This window comes from Myxocyprinus asiaticus, chromosome 5 (genome assembly GCF_019703515.2).
Source record: "Myxocyprinus asiaticus isolate MX2 ecotype Aquarium Trade chromosome 5, UBuf_Myxa_2, whole genome shotgun sequence".
NCBI classification, from domain to species: domain Eukaryota; kingdom Metazoa; phylum Chordata; class Actinopteri; order Cypriniformes; family Catostomidae; genus Myxocyprinus; species Myxocyprinus asiaticus.
Genome location: NC_059348.1, coordinates 12540307 through 12562771, shown reverse-complemented (window position 1 = coordinate 12562771; position 22465 = coordinate 12540307). Strand labels below are relative to the sequence as shown.

The 22465-nt window shown below is 37.2% G+C and overlaps 1 protein-coding gene and 1 long non-coding RNA gene across 4 annotated transcripts in view; one reads left to right on the top strand and one right to left on the bottom strand.

Moving 5' to 3' along the window:
- LOC127440975 (uncharacterized) overlaps nucleotides 1–5774 on the bottom strand; it is a 16351-nt gene extending 10577 nt beyond the window's left edge. The window contains exons 1-2 of the long non-coding RNA XR_007897257.1: nucleotides 5602–5774; nucleotides 1937–2182 (exon numbers count right to left, since the gene is read on the bottom strand). This is a non-coding gene — a long non-coding RNA (uncharacterized LOC127440975). The remainder of the gene's footprint in view (nucleotides 1–1936; nucleotides 2183–5601) is intronic.
- Nucleotides 5035–22465, top strand: LOC127440965 (guanylate kinase-like). Of its 3 annotated transcripts, XM_051698062.1 has the most exons (9): nucleotides 6102–6230; nucleotides 9009–9371; nucleotides 13419–13532; nucleotides 15521–15562; nucleotides 17074–17170; nucleotides 17400–17538; nucleotides 17671–17755; nucleotides 19008–19093; nucleotides 19225–22465. In XM_051698062.1, exons 3-9 carry the CDS (start codon nucleotides 13421–13423, stop codon nucleotides 19258–19260), a joined length of 597 nt encoding a protein of 198 aa, XP_051554022.1. In that variant the 5' UTR covers nucleotides 6102–6230; nucleotides 9009–9371; nucleotides 13419–13420; the 3' UTR covers nucleotides 19261–22465. The 3 variants fall into 3 exon arrangements, with proteins under 3 accessions (XP_051554021.1, XP_051554022.1, XP_051554020.1); XM_051698061.1 differs by lacking the exons at nucleotides 6102–6230; nucleotides 9009–9371 and adding an exon at nucleotides 5035–5159; XM_051698060.1 differs by lacking the exon at nucleotides 9009–9371 and having other exon boundaries at nucleotides 6109–6230.

Here is a 22465-nt window from a genome sequence, read left to right as displayed (position 1 = left end):
AATAAAGTTCAAAGTTTGAAATCAAGCTGCCTTGCGTTATTGTGTAGCTCAGGGGTCGGCAACCTATTGCACGCGGAGGGGTAATTACTGGCACGCCAGCAACGGTGAGAGAGGAGTAGACTATATTATTTATATAAATTCCGCACCTGCATTCCAATCTACATCTCGATGTAATCCTTCCTCATGATCACGCAGCGTGTTTTCATCAGCTGAATGGGACACTAAACAAAAACTTAAAATGTGACGAGACTGCAGTATACCCAACAGATTTGTGCAGCATGTGAATGCAGGTCAGGTGGCATTCAACTAATCACAAAGTATAGTCAGGACATTACTGATGTAAAAAACAGCACCATCACTATTTGAAAAAAGTCATTTTTGATCAAATCTAGACAGGTCCCATTTCCATCAGCCATCACTCCAACACCTTATCCTTAAGTAATCATGCTAAATTGCTAATTTAGTACTAGAAAATCACTTGCTATTATATCAAACACAGCTGAAAGCTATTTGGTTCATTAAATGAAGCTTAACATTGTATTTGTGTTTGTTTTTGAGTTGCCACAGTATGCAATAGACTGGCATGTCTTAAGGTCAATATTAGGTCAAAAAGGACAAAAAAAGAAACAGCTTTCTCTAGAAACTTGTCAATCATTGTTTTGAGGAATGAAGGCTATGCAATGTTTGAAATTGCCAAAAAACTGAAGATTTCATACAAAGGTGTACATTACAGTCTTCAAAGACAAAGGACAACTGGCTCTAACAAGGACAGAAAGAGATGTGGAAGGCCAGATGTACAACTAAACAAGAGGGTAAGTACATCAGAGTCTCTAGTTTGAGAAATAGATGCCTCACATGTCCTCAGCTGACAGCTTCATTGAATTCTACCCGCTCAACACCAGTTTCATGTACAACAGTAAAGAGACGACCCAGGGGTGCAGGCCTTTATGGCACACAGAGTTGTTTGTCTTTGTAGAGGGTTCCAAATCGCTCACTTGTGAGGTTCCATGTCAGTTAGGATGCTACCTTTGAACGCAGCTGCCTATGTAGGCAATAAGCAGCTCACTGGATTTTGAAAAAGATCTGTAGTGTCAGCATTTGCTTCAAAAGTTTAAATACAAATTCTGAAAAATGTTGGCCTGTTTCATTTGAAGCTGATAAGAAAAAAGAAAAGAAACTGAACTGAGAGACGTGAACCAAATAAAATGGCGCTGTAACGCCCTCTTGTGAACAAACTGTGCTATTGTTCAGAGAACGAAAAATACTGCCATTGTTTATCAAAAAGAGGTTAAAGAATTTTATGTTTTTTTTTTTTTTTTTTAAACAGCTATGCTATAGGAATGAAAAAAGAATGATCTGATTACCTTTTGCTATCGATTTCAGAGTCAGAATCTGAAGATGATTATTTTTTACGGTGCTACTTTTTCTCCTTTTTTGCTCTTCTTACTGCTCTCGGATCTGTGATCAGAACTTATCTTAAAAGTCATCTAGAATCTCTTCTACTCCTATATTCCCAGAGGTAATTTAAAAAGTTAACTTTGGGCTATAAAAGAGGTCACTTGTATTCGTTGGTACCATACACATAACAATAAAAATAAAAACAAGAGCTATAAAACTATGCAAATAGAGGGTAGCGTCTGTCAAAATCAACATAAACATAAGTCCGATCAGTTAGAAAACACATAGCACACTATTTCAGAACAGTCTGAAGGTCTGTGCAAAGTGTGGTGGATGAAGCTTGAAAGCTTTAGGAGTTAGTATTAGAATTTTTGGTCTCTGCTTAGGGGTTTTTGAAAAAACCTTCAACAAAGTTTGAGGAATATTCATATGTTGGCTTTGTAAATGCCAACATAATGAAAGCAATATCTTACAGACCAGTGCAGTTTCCTAGCTTGAAATAGAACTGTGACTTCACTTCATTCAGCACTGGTTTTACCTGGGACTTCCATGCCCAGAGACCCTGTCCACATCCCGCTCCTCTCCTGCACACATCTGCAAAATCCTGCCAACAATCAAGACAGGGGAAAAATACATCATGCCATCATGGCCTAATGTTCTGCCTCCTGCACAGTTGCCGTCTCCTGCTCTTTTGTCAGCGGTGCGACACCTTTTTTATCTTTGGCATGCCATGTCAAATCTTTCCCTTTCTGCCAGCGGCCAACCAGTGCCATTAGGGAATTCCCTGCAAAATGAACACAAAACCTTGGGTGAATCTCATGAAACCTGTACATATTCAAGGGAAAAAGAAATAATACTTTGCATAAAGAAAAAAACCCAGTTGTAAGAGCTATTATATATATATATATATATATATATATATATATATATATATATATATATATATATATATATATATATATATATATATATATATATATATATATATATATAATTGTTTTTGTTTTTTTTTGTTTTTCATTTTGACATGTTATGTTGAGTTATATTTCATTAAAAGTTCATTACATTAGCAACAAGGCAGAAAGCAAATTCTAAAACATCTTTAAAATTATATTGATCTACAGGATCAATACAAAATGATGGTGTTAATCTTTTGACTTCGAGAGAAAAGATGACCCAGCGACTTTGCTGATAAATTAAAGTTCACTAAGATACTCTGCCAATAAAAAAAAAAAGTCTTAGATGCATCAAATGCGTAAAAATTAAGAATCCTAGTATGGCGAAGGATTGCTCATGAATATTAAATAACGTCTCACACGATCGCCCGGAAAATTTTATTATTTATTTATTTTTTTTTTTTTTTTTTTTTTTTTTTTTGCATTTTGACATGATATGTTGAGTTATGTTTCATTACCAGTACCTACCCTGCGTCATCACGTTCTAATAAATAATCATGAGCTTTGTCCTAGCTAAAATTCATATAAATGAGCTACGCATGCGCTCTAGGAGGAAGGCTTGCTCATGAATATTAAATAAGTCTCACACGTTCGCCCAGTACCTACCCTGCGTCATCACGTTCTAATAAATAATCACGAGCTTCCTCCTCGCCAAGTTTTTGAATTGCAAGCCTATCTGTCTGGTATTCTTAAAAGAATTTAAACATTATTTGGATACTATTTCACTTTCAGTTAACACAGGGTATCTGCAGATTCGAAGGAATGAAATGTAAGACTTTTTAAGGCCAACTTTAAGAAAAATGTAAGACCACTTTAGCAATAAAAATAAATAAATATAAAAAACATTAATTCATTAGCTAGTAAATACAAAACCACTGAAGCTACTTGAATGTATCTGGACATGTTTTTGTTTATATATTTTATTGTGCATTTATGAGTTAATACAACATTAAAACTCTAAATTAAATCATTAAGAATGCATGTAGCCTAAAGTATGTAGCCTAAAGTTGTGACCCTTCTCTTTAGTCTGTCTGTCTGTCTGTCTATCAATGTCTATATGTGTCTGTCTATCTGTGTCTGTCTGTCTCGATCTATCTCTGTCTGTCTATCTGTCTGTCTGTCTATTCCGTGTCAAACACGGAAGTGGTGGCAAAACATGCGTAAAAATAAACTTTTATTGGATTACGTTGTTGAAAAATTATTCCGAGGGCTCTCGTTGACTGCTGTGACTTCAAGATCATCAACAGAGCTGACTGGAATGAGGAGATCATTTCAACTCACAACTTTGCAGCATAAATTTATAGCGAACATGATTACATGTTTGTTATTAACTCATATCATTATAGTAATTGTATCGCTAAGTACATGTTTGTATTTATGATGGTTTTGTGTCATACTTTCATTTAATCCTCTAATCTGTCAAATCAACAATCAACGGGCTTTCTGCCACCACTTACTGCGCATGCGCTGACATTTTTGTAAATAAGAGGATTGGTCTATAGACCTTATTCACAGTAGCGCCATGTTTGATTTTTAATGGGAATTGAAACGAGGCTGTGAGGGATAGACTTACCATTTCTTCAAAGGTATGCAAGTATAAATCTGTAAAAAGCTCCAATATCCCATCTGATTTTCCACAACTCATGTTGTCTGGAGTTTTTTGTCTACTGAGTGTCCTTGAAAAGATATTTTTTCAATGTTTTGTACACAGAATGATCCAAAAACACTTTAAACTGCAGTACATCTCATCGAAGAGACTGTACGTCTATACCGCACAGCCTTGTTGTCATTGTCATTAAACATCAAAGATATCGCTGCTGCGAATAAGGTCTAGCATCTGCTGAATAACATTTATATTTTTTTTCTTGGCAGATACCTTTAACAAATACTTTAACAGGTAGTTAAAGGGCAGTTCATTAAAAAATGTAATTTCTGTCATCACTGCTCACCCTTAAGTCTGAATTCATTTTTCTCTGCCATGGAAGATACGCAAAATAACGGCATTTGCATTTCAGATTAACGGGTTTATTAAGGTTTATACATGTGTAACATCGTAAGTTCAGTAAAAATGCACTTCCCTGTGCGTGCTCACACTAAACTCAAGCATCAGCTGCTAAATGCACGAGAGAGAGATGATTTTTACTCGCGCAGATTCTGCTGTTTTAAGCGTCTCCTCTATTCACGCCGCAAAAGACCTCATCAAATGAAATTTAAGACTTCTTGTAATTTATTTAAGTTATTTAAGACTTTTTATGGCCTTACATTTTAAAAAGTAAATTTAAGACTTTTTAAGGACCCACGGATACCCTGTAACAAAAAAGCAATCAGAACATGAATAATTTGTTTAGGATTTCATTTATTCTCTGCATTGGAATTGTAAACTCTTATTTAATTTATCTGCCCTCTTTTCTTTTTTTCTCGTCTGTCTTTTCTCTCTTTTTTTCTTCCTTTTGTTGATTAAGTTATGATGTTAATTATTGTCATATGTTTCAATTAAGCAAATAAATAAATAAATAAGGTTCGTCCTGGCTAAAAGGCATATAAATGAGCTACGCATGCGCTCTAGGAGAAGTCCGGCAGGACGCTAGATTAAGGTTGCCAAGCAACGGCCAGGCGACTCAATTAATATTCAAGAGCCAGGCCTTTCTCATAGTAGCCTTCGTAAATTGCCGAGTCGTGTGCGCGTCTCATGTGAATTTCGGTAGTTTATCTGCAACGTTCAACACGTCTTCACTCACAAACCCCACAACTGTGTTTAGGAATACACAAAAGACGAAGTAATGAGAGATTATACAAAGCAACAAGGTAAGTGTATCCGTATTTACATAAATACTAAGGACTTTCTTTAGAAAATAGACAGCAAATGCAGTGTGAACTTTTAGGACAGGGCAAACTGACGTGGACACTAAAACATGCTGGCACTATAGATTAGCTATATCTTTAAATAAATGCATTTTAAAAATTCAACCATTCATTATAATTGTGTTGTAATACCTCGATTTCAATATAACTATTTACTTTCTAAACATGTTAGCTCTGTTAGCCTGTAGGCTGCATAGTGTTATATAAAACACATATCAGTTTAATGAGCTGTGATCCGCTATTATTAACGCACTGAAGTACGCAAGGCGCATCACCATGTTTAAATGAATATAATTCGGACTTTGTGACATTTACTGGTAGATTCCACAGTGACGTGGGTTATACAGCCGCTTGCAGAAGTTACAACAGCTAGCAGGATACTCACTCAAGTAATTTTCTCTGTTTGTCCACTTTCACATCATTCCAGTTGAACTGGTCCTGACCCCCTCTCACCCCTCCAGATCTCGAGGAGTCAAACATGACTCTTACGCTTCCAGACACGCTAGCAGTGTTGAATGAGCTCAGACGCTTTTACACGCGTGTAGTAGAAGAACCAGGCCTCAGTTGACGACAACATCCGGGAACTGCTTGCTTTAAACCTAAACGCGCAAAGTTTGCTTTATTTAATAATAATAATAAAGCGTGCGCCGCATTTAAAAATACGCAAATATTTCTATACGTCTCGGAGAACAAGTCCTATTTAGTACAATATGACTTAAAAAAAAATCTGTATGTGATGTGTCGTCTAATAAGAATATATGATCTCAAAACCAGCTGCTTTATCAGATTGGTGCGGCTTCAGTAATGGCAGGAAATGCGGATGTTCTAAAGATCCATGAAACGCGCGCCCTGTTGACGGCCACGCGTGATGACGTCACCGAGACGCCAGTAATGGCTTTAATGCGAAAATCAGTCACCTGAGGGAGAGTTCAGGCGGAGGGAGAGCTTTTCTCCCCATTTCATATCACTCCTTTCCCCCGATGTATGTGAGGTTTGTCTCCCGTCTTTTTTCAGGTGAGTTTAGTTTAACTATCGGTTGAAATCATATATGATGTTCGCGTGCACCAGGTCGCATATGTCGTCAGTTGCATTCTTCCAAATCACTTTAAACGTGTTACAGGAGGAAAGTGGTTGCTGTAAGGTCTCATTGCAATTTTTGGTTTTTCATAAAGCCTAATTGTACTGCACGCATTGTTACTGTCACAGCTGGTTTGATTTTATCACATGGTTGTTCTGTCTTTGCTTTCTATTAAATCAGATGCATGTCATATTCATAGTAGTAGTATATGTGTAATGCATGTGTAATAAGTGGGTAGTGCATGCCAGTATTAGTGCAGTGTATATCCTATCTATCTATCTATCTATCTATCTATCTATCTATCTATCTATCTGTGTCTGTCTGTCTGTCTGTCCATCTATCTGTGTCTGTCTGTGTGTGTCTGTCTGTCTCGATCTATCTGTCTGTCTTTCTATCTATCTGTCTGTTTATCTATCTGTGTCTGTCTGCCTATCTGTGTCTGTCTATCTATCTCTTTCTGTGTCTGTCTGCCTATCTGTGTCTGTCTGTCTGTCTATCTGTATCTATCTGTGTCTATCTATATCTATCTATCTGCCTCTGTCTGTCTGTCTGTCTGTCTGTCCGTCTATCTGTGTCTATCTATCTGTCTCTGTCTGTCTGTCTCTATCTCTTTGTCTGTGTTTCTGTCTGTCTGTCTGTCTGTCTATCTATCTATGTATCTATATATCTGTGTCTGTATGTCTATCTGTGTCTGTCTGTCTGTCTGTCTATCTATCTATCTGTCTCTATCTATCTGTGTCTGTCTATCTGTGTCTATCTATATCTATCCATCTATCTGTCTCTGTCTGTCTATCCGTCTATCTGTGTCTGTCTGTCTATCTATCTGTGTCTGTCTGTCTATCTGTGTCTGTCTGTCTCTGATCTATCTGTCTGTCTTTCTATCTATCTGTCTGTTTATCTATCTGTGTCTGTCTGCCTATCTGTGTCTGTCTATCTATCTCTTTCTGTGTCTGTCTGCCTATCTGTGTCTGTCTGTCTGTCTATCTGTATCTATCTGTGTCTATCTATATCTATCTATCTGCCTCTGTCTGTCTGTCTGTCTGTCCGTCTATCTGTGTCTATCTATCTGTCTCTGTCTGTCTGTCTGTTTGTCTGTCTCTATCTCTTTGTCTGTGTTTCTGTCTGTCTGTCTGTCTATCTATCTATCTATGTATCTATATATCTGTGTCTGTATGTCTATCTGTGTCTGTCTGTCTGTCTATCTGTCTCTATCTATCTGTGTCTGTCTTTCTCTATCTATCTGTGTCTGTCTATCTGTGTCTATCTATATCTATCTATCTGTCTCTGTCTGTATATCCGTCTATCTGTGTCTGTCTATCTATCTGTGTCTGTATGTCTGTCTATCTGTGTCTGTCTGTCTATCTATCTGTCTGTCTCTATCTGTGTCTGTCTGTCTGTCTCTATCTGTGTCTGTCTGTCTCTGTCTGTCTGTCTGTCTCTATCTATCTGTGTCTGTCTGTCTATCTATCTGTTTCTATCTGTCTGTCTGTCTCTATCTGTGTCTGTCTATCTATCTGTCTGTCTGTCTCTATCTATCTGTGTCTGTCTGTCTATCTGTGTCTGTCTATCTGTCTGTCTAGATTAAATTGTTGTGGTGTCTGCTGGTCTGTTCTCTTGTTTTTCTGTTCTTGTTGCTCTTTCCTTCAGTAGATTCTGCTTGTTAACATCAGGTGTCATCACTAATGATCAGTCATCACTCAGAGAGTGATTGATCTCATGACCTGTTTGGCCAATTCAACATTCAACACAGCACAGAGTAGATTCAACACTGCTCAGAGTTAGTTTTCAACACTCTTGTAGAGTGGACTCGTGGAGACACCAAGGAGTGTTAATTTAACGCCGGGGATTTTGCTGTGCACTTTGGTGTCCAAATGTGTGATATCACTAGTGAAAATGCTTCTATTTTGCAGTATTCTTATTTAATCCAGAAGTTGCATTACAAATGGTCCTCATTACAGTTTGAGTGGAAAGATTAATTGACAATGAATTTAGTAATAATTAGTATTTGATATGTCCCCTTTTTTGCTTTAATGACAGCATACACTCGAACTGGCGGGGACTCCTGATGATCATATTATCCAGCGTAATTTGAGAAAGTTCAAAAGAGAGTTTTGTGTGCTTTAACAGAAGCAAGGAAATCTGACCTTTTGTACAAAGGAGTTAACATGATCAGTATCACAAATTTGCTTGCATTTGAGTATTGACCTAGAAATAGTGCAGAATCTTTCCTTGGTTTTAACATTTTCAGAATCCTTAAACTTTATAAATTTTAAAAAATCCCAGACTTTCGACGTGGTCTCAGATTTTTAACCCTTTACTGTATGTCCTCTATTTGTTGCACTGACCTCATTAATCCCTGTGAAATCAATAAGGAAACTTGCAGTCTTTAACAAGCATGCAGTTTTGAGCACCAGTTAATATTGATCACATGTCAAGAGATGCACGGTATGACTTCCATTAAAATAGTGCTGATTTCACGTGGAGTTCATTTATTTAAAGTGGGAGTTCAACTGGTTTCATTACAGAACACTGATGTCTGCAGCATTAGCCAATGCAGTGGAAAGGGTGTTGTGCAGGACACTGAATTTAAGCTGAAGATAAACACAGTTGCACATGCTTTGTTAAGCAGGAGAGAAGCCGTTTCTGGGAAACCTTCTCTGTCTGTATGAGATGGCCTGTTTTCATCTTGGTGTGTGTTTTTTTTTTTTTTTCAGGCAGTATGCGTGCTTGCATGGGATTACAGCTGCTGTTTTGCATTGGTTTGACCACATTACTAGTTGGAAGACCCAATAGTAGTGGAAGACATGGTGGGAGAACTGGCTTGTGAAGTCAAAGGCAGCGAGAGTTTGGCCGGTGGCTCTGATTTTGACACTGAAATGATGCTGTTCAGATCTCCAACCCCATTACCTTCAAGAGCCTTATGTCACTCGCAGCTGTGTTTGCTCAGAGATGACATTCAGTACTCACTGGAATGAGACTTGAGGCTATTTCCACAGACCATTTGAAGATATTTTAGGATATTTGCTTTTTTGTTTTGTTTTATTGGATATCCTGCAGTATGATGTAGTTTAATGAAGGTAAATGCTCCATACAGACATGCTGTGTGTCAGTGTCTGTCCATTTTCATTCAATTTCACATGCTCTCTGTAAACTAAACGGGTTGTTCTCATGAAGCCTGACAGGAAAATGTATTTTACTCCAAAATCAAGGAGATATATATATATATATATATATATATATATATATGTGTATGTGTGTGTGTGTGTGTGTGTGTGTATGTGTATATATATATATATATACACACACACACACATATATATATATATATATATATATATATATATATATATATATATATACAGGTGCATCTCAATAAATTAGAATGTCGTGGAAAAGTTCATTTATTTCAGTAATTCAACTCAAATTGTGAAACTCGTGTATTAAATAAATTCAATGCACACAGACTGAAGTAGTTTAAGTCTTTGGTTCTTTTAATTGTGATGATTTTGGCTCACATTTAACAAAAACCCACCAATTCACTATCTCAAAAAATTAGAATATGGTGACATGCCAATCAGCTAATCAACTCAAAACACCTGCAAAGGTTTCCTGAGCCTTCAAAATGGTCTCTCAGTTTGGTTCACTAGGCTACACAATCATGGGGAAGACTGCTGATCTGACAGTTGTCCAGAAGACAATCATTGACACCCTTCACAAGGAGGATAAGCCACAAACATTCATTGCCAAAGAAGCTGGCTGTTCACAAGCTGTATCCAAGCATGTTAACAGAAAGTTGAGTGGAAGGAAAAAGTGTGGAAGAAAAAGATGCACAACCAACTGAGAGAACCGCAGCCTTATGATTGTCCAGCAAAATCAATTCAAGAATTTGGGTGAACTTCACAAGGAATGGACTGATGCTGGGGTCAAGGTATCAAGAGCCACCACACACAGACGTGTCAAGGAATTTGGCTACAGTTGTCGTATTCCTCTTGTTAAGCTACTCCTGAACCACAGACAACGTCAGAGGCGTCTTACCTGGGCTAAGGAGAAGAAGAACTGGACTGTTGCCCGGTGGTCCAAAGTCCTCTTTTCAGATGAGAGCAAGTTTTGTATTTCATTTGGAAACCAAGGTCCTAGAGTCTGGAGGAAGGGTGGAGAAGCTCATAGCCCAAGTTGCTTGAAGTCCAGTGTTAAGTTTCCACAGTCTGTGATGGTTTGGGGTGCAATGTCATCTGCTGGTGTTGGTCCATTGTGTTTTTGAAAACCAAAGTCACTGCACCCGTTTACCAAGAAATTTTGGAGCACTTCATGCTTCCTTCTGATGACCAGCTTTTTAAAGATGCTGATTTCATTTTCCAGCAGGATTTGGCACCTGCCCACACTGCCAAAAGCACCAAAAGTTGGTTAAATGACCATGGTGTTGGTGTGCTTGACTGGCCAGCAAACTCACCAGACCTGAACCCCATAGAGAATCTATGGGATATTGTCAAGAGGAAAATGAGAAACAAGAGACCAAAAAATGCAGATGAGCTGAAGGCCACTGTCAAAGAAACCTGGGCTTCCATACCACCTCAGCAGTGCCACAAACTGATCACCTCCATGCCACGCCGAATTGAGGCAGTAATTAAAGCAAAAGGAGCCCCTACCAAGTATTGAGTACATATACAGTAAATGAACATACTTTCCAGAAGGCCAACAATTCACTAAAAATGTTTTTTTTATTGGTCTTATGATGTATTCTAATTTTTTGAGATAGTGAATTGGTGGGTTTTTGTTAAATGTGAGCCAAAATCATCACAATTAAAAGAACCAAAGACTTAAACTACTTCAGTCTGTGTGCATTGAATTTATTTAATACACGAGTTTCACAATTTGAGTTGAATTACTGAAATAAATGAACTTTTCCACGACAGTCTAATTTATTGAGATGCACCTGTGTGTATATATATATATATATATATAGTGAGTGAGTGTGTGTGTGTGTGTGTGTGTGTTATTTTTTTTATTTCTTTATTTATTTTTTTTGGTTTGGGGTTAATTACAACAAGACCATTTCTGGATGGGTTTAGGGAGAATCATCCAAAAAAATGTAGTTTATCATTTAAACTGGTGGTATGAATGATAATGACACTGATTATCTTTTTAAAAAAATAAATAAAATAAAAATAAAATAATGTAGTATTTAAAGTTTAAAAAAAAAATCATGAAGGACACAAATTCACTATAATTGCACTTTTGCCCTCATTTTAGAGCTTGAATTAATACTTTTGAGTTGTGTTTGAAAAAATTGGGTGTTTCTTAGCGCAGAGTCGGGAATTGATACCATGGTAGTCTCTTGTGAAAAGAGGGCTGGACTGTCGGATGGGTTTGACTTCCAGCAAGCTGATGGGAGCAGGAAATTATTAAAACGTACACACAACGGGGGGCCTGGGTAGCTCAGTGGTAAAATACGCTGGCTACCACCCCTGGAGGTTCGCTAGTTCGAATCCCAGGGCGTGCTGAGTGACTCCAGCCAGGTCTCCTAAGCAACCAAATTGGCCCGGTTGCTAGGGAGGGTAGAGTCACATGGGGTAACCTCCTCGTGGTCGCTATAATGTGGTTTGTTCTCGGTGGGGCGCATGGTGAATTGAGCGTGGTTGCCGCGGTGGATGGCGTGAAGCCTCCACATGCGCTATGTCTCCGTGGCAACGCGCTCAACAAGCCACGTGATAAGATGCGTGGGTTGACTGTCTCAGACGCGGAGGCAACTGGGATTCGTCCTCCGCCACCCGGACTGAGGCAAATCACTATGCGACCACGAGGACTTAGAGCGCATTGGGAATTGGGCATTCCAAATTGGGAGAAAAAGGGGAAAAATCCCCCCAAAAAAAAAAATACTTTTGAGTTGTGTTTAAAAAATTGGGTGTTTCTTAGTGCAGAGTCGGAAATTGATACCATGGTAGTCTCTTGTGAAAAGAGGGCTGGACTGTCGGATGGGTTTGACTTCCAGCAAGCTGATGGGAGCAGGAAATTATTAAAACGTACACACAACCTCATGTTCAGATCATAGTGACTTTGTGTGTTTATTTGTTTCTTTGGTGCACACCCAAGTGACACGTTAATACTTGAGCAAGGTAAGCTATATAGAGTGCTTTTTAGATTGTAATAGATTTTAAAATGTTATTTGAATATGTAAATCTGTGTAGTTATACCCTACAAAACAAAGATACCTTTTGGTGTGTGAATAAACAGTTTTTGTATGGAAGAGGCATTGCTTTTCAATCATACTGGAACATGTTAGCAGCTTAGGCAAAATAGATTTGATTTTTTTACTCATTTTTTTTGTTTCAGTTTTCTTTTGAATGGGTCTGGTTTGTTGGTTTGTATTCAGCTTGAATACAATAGGACCTTATTGCCATTTTTCCTTATCCACTTTCATTGTAGTCATTGAACTGTCCTCAGAGGATCGTCTCCAATTAGTGGACTTCTTAGCTCATTACCTCAGTCAGAGCTAACAAGCGATTGTGCTGCTGTAGTCCTGTTGGAACATGCCAAGATTAGCTCAGCACTTTCATGAATATGAAGTTGCTTTCAACGTACAGTGGCTCTGTTAATTAGATTTGCTTCGACCATTCATTGTAGCCTCTACTTTCTGTTATTTTAGACTGAAAAGGGTTTGAAAGTTTCTTCTAAAAGTTTGTAATCATCATTTAGAGCTCAGAGGGTTAGACTTGAACAACAAGACAATGGTTTCATTGATGTTAAGCCTGAGTCGTCCTTGAATGACAGTGACTTCAATGTGAAAGTAAAAGTTAATGTTGTCTGTATTGGTGGTTTTCATACTGGGTATGGTTACTGCAGTCCGAATCTGAGTGCGATTTGTTTTTGACAATGTCGTCATGCAAAAACGCATGTGCAAGCCCTTTTAATTCCTGAATCCTGAAGTGCGGACCCTAGTACAGGTTGCTTTCTCACTCGTTCCATTGCAACTGAACTCAGATCACCTTCTACTGGTACTCTGGGGTTCGGTACCATGGTCTTCTCCCCGGTTTGAAAAACTGCTAAACTTTTATTGCTAAACTGCCAGTGTGAAAGGCCCATAAGTAATCTAACACACACTCTCTTTGTCTCTGTTGTGAATGCAGCGATGGCTGGACCAAGGCCTGTGGTCATGAGTGGACCATCTGGGGCTGGGAAAAGCACTCTGCTCAAGAAACTACTCCAAGAGTTTGATGGTGTATTTGGCTTCAGTGTATCCCGTAAGTTTTTTAATGTGATAATGAGCACATTATCACATTACGGTTCTCATACCGTATGATTTTCATAACTTCCAGTTTAACAGTTCCCTAAAATGCAAATTTCCACCAATGCAGATGGAACACCATACACCATAAAAAACTTTGACAGTGTTTCCTGCAGAGCTCCGTGACTCTACAGCACGAAACATACAGCACGACCTGTGTATGCAGTGTTCGGGACCAGTCCCGAATAGGGATATTGATTAAGCAATAATTTGATCAGTTAAACTTATTGATCATCAATTAATTGATTTCAGGACAAATTGAAGTACAACATGACAGCAAGCACTGTTGATCTCCTTGTTTCATCCCAACTAGGGATGCAATGATTTCAAGGTTTTACAATATACCTTGGTTTAAAAACGGGCCGTGATCATACCGTTGAAATGCACAGTACTGCATGAATATTTAGACCGATTTATTTTCAGAACTTTTCTAAAACCCAACTCAGTTAAATTAAGACAGAATCTGTGACATTTGCATAGCATCATATAAACTTGGCGAGATCAAATAAATCTTTAAATTGCGCCTTCTTCATGTTACGTTCGACTGTCACTCAGTGTTAAAGGTGACATGCTGGTGTCACGAGCACAGCGCAGCGCTTCAAGAGCACATCAGAAGTGCAGCACGAGCGCATCATAGAGACATTTCTGAGCCCGAACCTTTATTTCCGCTGCCAAAGCGGTCGAAGTCTGCTGTCTGGGATTACTTTGGATATGTTAAAGACCCACAAGGCACCATCAATGTAAAGTTTGTCGCAAAAAAGTATTGGCTCAGGCTCTGATTACATACTACCCAGCACTGGCTATACATTTTTACTGAAATAATGTGTAGTTAGAGGATTGTGTTTCTTTGCGTATAAAAGAGTACCCCAATTAGTATCACAAAGTGAAGTATAGATATTCTAAACAGATTTTGGAAAAAAAACAACAACACTAGTATCAGATCGGGATCGATATCGGCCGATACAGAGTTTCCAGGCATCGGATCGGATGAGAAAAAGTGGTATCGTAGCATCCCTAACAATTACGTCAGTGATCGGCGGGAAAGCACGAAGGCACATTCAGCTGAAATCTCACCAGCACCAGAGAAGCAGTATCCGTGTTATGATTTGACTTAATTTCAAATAAAAAAATAAGTGCAAAGGTCCGAAATATCCCATGATCCACCAACGTAAAGTTTTAATGAACTTAAATATGTATCTTGTATACAAGTTATTATTAATAGTAATTCATTAACAGTAATTAAACCATTCACAGATTCTTAGTAAATATAGCCTAAATGTATTAAAATACACTGAACTAAGAATATTTTAAGAGGAAAATGCCAATACTGCATTTCTTAAGTGTATTAATTTAAATTATATTTTAACAATAGGCTACATGCAGAAATTATTAGGAGTCCTTCACGTGCGTTTTGCGGTATTAACGTTAACAGTTTAATGATTGATTGATTAATCATTCATTTCCATGGCAATCGATTATGAAAATGTCTGAAAATTGACATTCCTTGTCCTGTACAAATTGCTCTTTTTAGCTCGCTATATTAACGGGGGGAAAAAACGCATAAATTCAGTCAGAGTGTCTCATGAATTAATTTTCAGTAATGCCCAACAGTAAATGAAATAAGAACTGTTACTTTATGTAATGTTTTTAAATGCTTGTGAGACTCCAATCAGGCAATGCAGTAACTTGCTGTTTATATACAGTATATGAAAAAGTGTAGTTACACATCCAATTTTGTTTAAGAATTGTATTGATTATATAGTTAGTTGGTTTTAATTATTACAATTTCCATCCCTAGTTTTCTGCACTAGAATCTCATCATGTGTCAGATTATACCAGACCCCAGATATTTCAATACCAAGAAAAGTAGAGAAAACCTTAGCCTCATCCATCAGTAGCCAAGTTCTTAAATGTTTATTTGACAAAGAATTGTCTCTTTTCCAGATACAACACGAAGCCCTCGTCCAGGAGAGGAGAACGGTAAAGGTAAGACTGTGATCTAATAGGAGTGAACATCACATTCTGAAAAGATTTATAAAACACAACCCAGTGACCACAAAACGTTTTCACAAGGTTGCAGTTAGGTTACATTGCAGTCTAATGTTTTAAAATGTTGTAGAACCCACAGAAAAATTAGTGTAACAAACACAATGTGCAGTTATCAACCTAGTACTGTACTTTCAGGAATATAAGTCACGTTTGTTTTAGGTCCTGCGATTTATAGTCCGAAGCGACTTGCATACATAATTTATACGTAATTAATGTTGGACGTTCAAACGCACGCACACCAAAACACATGCTTACACACAAACAGATGAAAACATCAGTCACTGGAGACAGTAAAAGTTTCAATATTCTGTCCATCATAACATTATTTTTCAAACAAACTCTAGACCGCTGTCAAACGCAACTTCTTGCATGCCAATAAAATGACGTTTCATCACACTCTTAGTAAAAACATTCAGTCAGTGAACCGAATAATTAATGCACAGCTTAGAGGGTTCAAATATCAGAAATGTCCACAGATAGACAGTCACTAAAGTTAATGAATGAATAGAATACAACAGGTATATTGGTTTACTCACAAACTGAAAGCTGTTAGAGTTACAAAGCATAGAGATGCATATTTTCGGAAGCTTGCCGCAAACAATCTCTGTCAGTGCGACTTATACAGAGATGCGACTTATCTGTGGTTTTTTTTGTTTGGTTTTTTTGTCTCTGAACAACTCGATTTTGACCAGGTGCGACTTGTATTCAGGTGCGACTTTATTTCCGAAAAATACGGTAGGTTTCTTTTAAGTATCCTCAACTTCATTAAAGCATATTTGTAACAAAATCAGAGTAAATTGCAATATTTTTAAAACATTTTGTTTGTGTTTTACTTTTAATAAAAAAATCAGTTCATGTTTTGTTTTTTCTTCTACATGAAAACACCCTTCGAGTTGCTTAAGTTTTTGATAGCTCGCAAATTTACCGTGTTAGCCTTCAACTTAGATTGGTTGCATAACGTTATATACTACACTGACAAAAAAGTTTATAAATATGCTATCTTCTGTATTTAGTGTGCTGTACTACTAGATCCATTCTTCAGAGTTGTGTATTATAAAAAAAAACAACAGCTAGCTAAGTTGGTAATCAAACTAAATCAAATCAAAGCTGTACATCAAGTTCAAGTAAAAAAACAAAAACGTGTTTTTTGTCCCGAAGAGGCTGCTGCCTCCATGCGTGACGACATCTTGCTGAACTTGCGCTTCATAAGCACATGGATTAGCACAGCAGAAGACAGACTTTGTCCATGAACAGGTGGTTAGCAGTATGAATGTACATGAACAAATTGCTCATACATGCTTTGCAGATGTGTTGACTAATCAACAGCATTGGTATGTTGGTGAATTTTAATCGATAACAATGACCAAATAAGATATTACTCCCAACTTTCATCTCTGTTTGTGATTTATCTTCTGAAAACGTTCTTATTGGGGTTTTTTTTTCTCCAGATTATCATTACGTGACCAAGGAAGTTATGCATGCCAGCATAGCAAATGGGGAATTTATCGAAAATGCTGAATTTTCTGGGAATATGTATGGAACGAGGTATAGTCCACCTTGCAAAATCATATGTATTTGTATGTGAAGGGACCGCACTGATGGGAATGTCCTTTTCTTCGAAACCACCAATATCATTTATTTTAAACATTTGTGTTATTATGTGCATTTCATTTTTACTTCACCCAAAAAGAAAAATTCTGTTGTCATTAACTCACCCTCAAATCATTCCAAACGTGTTGGCTACAAACTAATATTATCTTCGCCTCTTTCACAGTAAAGCAGCTGTACAGGCTGTTCAAGCCAAGAATTTGATTTGTATTTTGGACATTGACATGCAGGGCGTGAAGAACATTAAGAGAACAGATCTCAACCCAATCTATGTGTCCATCCAGCCTCCATCAATGGACATCCTGGTAGGAAAAACTCTGAATCTTTTGTTAACATGTCCTCTCTCTAAACTGTTGATGCTGGGGTTTTGTGTTTGAATGAATTCCCTTCTATATGCAAATTTTAACCTCCCTCGTATTATTTATTTATTTATTCAGGAAAAACGATTAAGGGACAGAAAAACAGAGTCCGAGGAGAGTCTACAAAAACGTTTACATGCAGCAAAGGTTGACATGGAAATAAGTAAGTGTCAGTACCCAAATACTAGGGATTGCATTGTACATTTTAAAATTGTGATTTCCAATGGATATCTTTTAAGTAATGGCCATTTCTATAGTGAATATACTATGCATTTTTCTAGTTATAATCAGTATTTCATAAGCTAGACATTGCCTTTTTTTTTATTTATTTTTTTATTAAAAAATATTAATATGTTTTTAATACATTAACAGCACAGTAAACAAGAACAACTCGACAAGTCATAGTAATTCACTGGTCAAAAAGTGTGGAAAACCAACACAGAAAAAAACGGGAAACCTCAGGTTGTCCGATTTACTAAATCACATTATTTGTGATGTACACAACAAAATTGTTTCTCTTCTGTACTTGTTTTCTTTGCTTTCGATTAATGTAATTCTCTAAAATGTGCACTCTACTCGATTACATTATGCAGGGGGAATGTGAACCAATCAAGTATGTTCAACAACGGTGCAAAAAGAACACAAACTTAAAAAAAAAAAAACATTACAAAAAATCACTTAGAGGCTATCACCCTGTAGCTCAAGACCAGTTGCCCACTGAAGCTAAGCAGGGTTGAGCCTGGTCAGTACCTGGATGGGAGACCTCTTGGTGAAAACTAGGTTGCTGCTGGAAGAGGTGTTAAGAAGGCCAGAAGGTGGTGTTCACCCTGCAGTCTGTGTGGGTCCTAATGCCCCAGTATATTGACGGGAACACTATACTGTAAAAAGGCACCGTCCTTCGGATGAGACGTTAAACCGAGGTCCTGACTCTCTGTGGTCATTAAAATCCCAGGGCACTTCTCGAAAAGAGTAGGGGTGTAACCCTGGTGTCCTGGCTAAATTCCCCCATTAGCCATTCTCAATCATCCCCATCCACTAATTGGCTCTATAACTGTACTCTCTCCTCTCCACCATTAGCTGGTGTGTGGTGAGGGTACTGGCACACTATGGCTGCAGTCACATCATCTAGGTGGATGCTGCTCACTGGTGGTGGTTGAGGAGAGTCCCCTGTTCAACATGTAAAGTGCTTTGAGTGTAGTGTCAGAAAAGTGCTGTATAAATGTAACGTTCATTCATCCATACTTAATTGGGTCATTTAGAAATAACTTTATTCCATTATGTTGAAATTACGAGAACTTGTTTTCTGACAAAGAATTAATGAACTAAACCGAGAGGAAAAAATATGTTGATGTAACTTAATTGATTCATGTGGAACCAATGTACATGACTAACTAATGTTTCTAACCATATTTCAGGCAAAGAGCCGGGTTTATTCCATGTGCTCATCATTAATGAAGATGTTAACGTGGCATATGGCAAATTAAAAGATGCTCTTCTTGAGGTAATGTTTTCATGTCTGAATGCTCATCACTAATATCATTTTAGTGACTAAGATAACTCCTAATTTTCTTTGTGACATCCTCAAACATTCATTCGGTATTAAGTTCTGTTTGGTATCTCTTCGTCAAACAGGAAATCCAGAAGGTCAAAGACAACAACAAGGCCTAGATGAGAACCCACCTGCTAACCGCAGCAACCTCTCCATTCACTTTGTAAGGCTGGCACTGAATTGTCTACACCCAAAAGGCTCTGTGAGAACCAACGTCATAAAACTCTCACACAGATGAGCATCACCACCTAAGACAACACTCCCTACTTTTTAAGGACCATAAAATGCAAATCATACATGTTTGGTATCATTCAAGAGGTCTCAGTGCAACTGGTAAAACGGTCTCATTCCCTTTCAGCAAAGTCAAATCACAAGAAAGATTTAAGAACTTAGTAAAACACTGTATTCTATCAGGGGTACGACCCCTCCCAGATTTCTCACAGAGACCAGATGCTGTGTGCAGATTAGGTGTATTCTTTGTAAACCTCAAACGACCTACTCAATCAAGTTTCAAAGGTCCACTTACAACTCCCTAAATTGTAAACCAAATCCTAAATAACATCAAACATACACATCTGAAATAACAATAGAATCATTTGATACTTAAGGAAGGATGGCAGAGGAGCTCTGGGAATCTGTAAGCAGATCTCCCATGCTGTACCGCTGCATGTAGTTTTGTCAAGTATGTTTCTTTGACTTCTTTTATTTTTAGAAATGTTTATTTATTCTGATCATGAGTGAAATTGGCTTTGATTGATTTTGTAACTTACGTTTTAAATCCTACCTGACAAATAAATTGTTACTTTTTGATTTATTCTGTATTCATCCGAAATCATTTATCACCGGTAGATTCGAGGGACGCCCTTTGTTACCGCAAACTTATGTCCAGGATAATGATAATTACTGGAGCTTATGAATAGGAGAAAACCACGTAAGACTACCAGTCACTGCTTATCACCGTCTTAGCAAGTTGTATGAAACGTGACTAAATAAAACTATCATCTGGTTATGAGCAAGCAGTAGGCGGCCGAACTGCAACCTCTGACTATGAACGGGCTGGCGATTTTGTGTCCGTGAGATCTATGCAATTAATCGGCCGGCATATGACTCTAAGCGGCAATCGGGACCCGAATGAAAGGATAATGAAATTTAGGATGATTCAGAGTAATCAATAACTTAAAAAGATCAAATTAAAAAAATGACCAGAAGTTAATTAGAGCTGTAATCTAAATTAGAGGTCAATTTAAATTGGAGTCAGATTAATATAAAATTGGAGTCAGATAAAATGAATAACGGAATCAATTTGTAAAGTGTAAATTAACAATAATTGCTTTACTTCAGTGCTTAGAATAGACAGAACAACGCAGAGACCTTCAAGGGCAATTTATTGAAGTTCCACTCCGGAACGGATAGAAAATTATCCCTTTTTACAACTTCCATCATAATCGATGTTTTGAGATCAGCACATTCCACCCAGGGAAGATTTTATGAACTCCAACAGCAGCAGAATGAAAAATGCATTCACTTATTTAAAGGTGCAGGCTAATGTTGTTTGTTCCATGTTGAGTAGATGCTGAACTTACCATTAATAAGACAAAGTGTGCTACTTTAATTCCTTGGTGAGAGATCAAAAACACATGACTTTATTTAAAACACTCAAGTCTTTGTCTTTGAAACAGGGTTGTGTTTTGATGGACATTTTTTGTTGAAGGATGAGATAATGCACAAAACAAATTGCAGACTTCACTAATTTATTTTTACATTTTTCCATGCTGACTATGCTTAAGATAACCTAGATTCTGTCGTAGTTACTGCTGGATATACATGGATAAGTAGTTTTCCATTTACAAAGTTCAGAGCTAACATCTACACATATGGATGGTGTGTCACATCTATACTTACAAGTCAAGCAAGGGTTTTTTTTCTAAACTTATAACTCATTCTGAATTAATGATAGAGGTTGCGTCCATGTTAACCATGTTTTAAATGCATATTACATCCATATTGTTTATGTTAAAGTGAATTATTGTCCATAATTATATGTACCTTGTTTACCAGCTCTGAGAGTTTTATAAAGGGTTAATGGCCAGTGCAGGAATTGTTTTTTTGTACAGGGCAGCTTATAAACAGCCATGAGTCGTGTAGAACCATAGTATGTTTTAAGAAATGATTGTTGAGGTGTGTGATGTTATGTACATATGGAAAGCATTTAGTCTCATATGTTTGCTGTGCTTTCGTAGATTTTCAGATGCTTCAGGTCTTTCTAATGAGTCTAATGTCTGACTTAAAATAGTTTGGAAATCAAAATGTACAACCTGTTAAAAGCTTAGTTGTTATAGTGTGCAGGTTGCATTTCAACCCAAAATCAAAAGAAAGAGAAAGTTTTACATTTTAATGGTCCTAAAAATAGGCTTTATTTTTTAAAGAAAATAAATGTATTTTTGTTTTGATTTGGGGGTGAAATATGATGCATACATGTTCTTTACTTTTTTTTTTTTTAAATTATTATTAGTATTATTTATTTTATTTAAACTACAAAACATAACATTTTTTTTTTTTACCCGAATTTGTACTTGTGAATTTTTTTACACACTGTTTATTACCAAACAATAAATGTATTAACAATAAAAGTGCCTGATGCCGAAAAACAGCGAATCGGGTCATTTGACTTATAGTGATGGATCGTAAATGGTCATTTCATTTGTTAAAATAGGTGTCAATGATCAAGTCACTGTCTTTTCCCATATATAACACCTGAGCTGGAACCGCTTACGGTCCACGTTATTGAAGTTATTAGTATAATAGATTGACCTTTAAAATGTGTTTTTGTAACTATTTTAACTAGTAAATACACTGTGGCTGAAGTTGAGCAAAAGTGAGGTTGCCATCTCAATGTTTATAAGTTTCTCTCAAACCTTGAAGTACTGTATACATTACCCATCAATTGCATTACAGTTAGTGCAGGGAGCATAATAATTATTTAACATGTTTTTGGCATACATTTTAATGTATAGACACCAATGAATCTAGTGGAACTTTATCAAAATGGAACAAAGGTTTTGAAAACTTAAAGACTCCATGGTTTGTCTTCTCTAGGGTTTGTTACTTCTGTACAACTTTATCTCAGTTTCACGTCATTCCTTTGTGCACCTTGAGACAATTCCTTAAGTTGTGTTAGAAACATGTCAAACATTGTTTGTGGTGTCTGTTTGAAAATCACTTTGAGAAATGCATTTATAAACCAAATATGTCATTGCTGTTTTTAATTTATATTCTAGAACTATTAACATGTACCGTGCAAGTGTAATAAAACTACGCCAAGTG

Coding starts and splice junctions, on each gene's coding strand:
- LOC127440965 (XM_051698060.1), top strand. CDS start 6,197: ATGTATGTGAGGTTTGTCTCCCGTCTTTTTTCAG. Junction 17,171..17,399: donor GGGAATATGTATGGAACGAG/GTATAGTCCACC, acceptor CCTCTTTCACAG/TAAAGCAGCTGTACAGGCTG. Junction 17,756..19,007: donor AAAGGTTGACATGGAAATAA/GTAAGTGTCAGT, acceptor ACCATATTTCAG/GCAAAGAGCCGGGTTTATTC.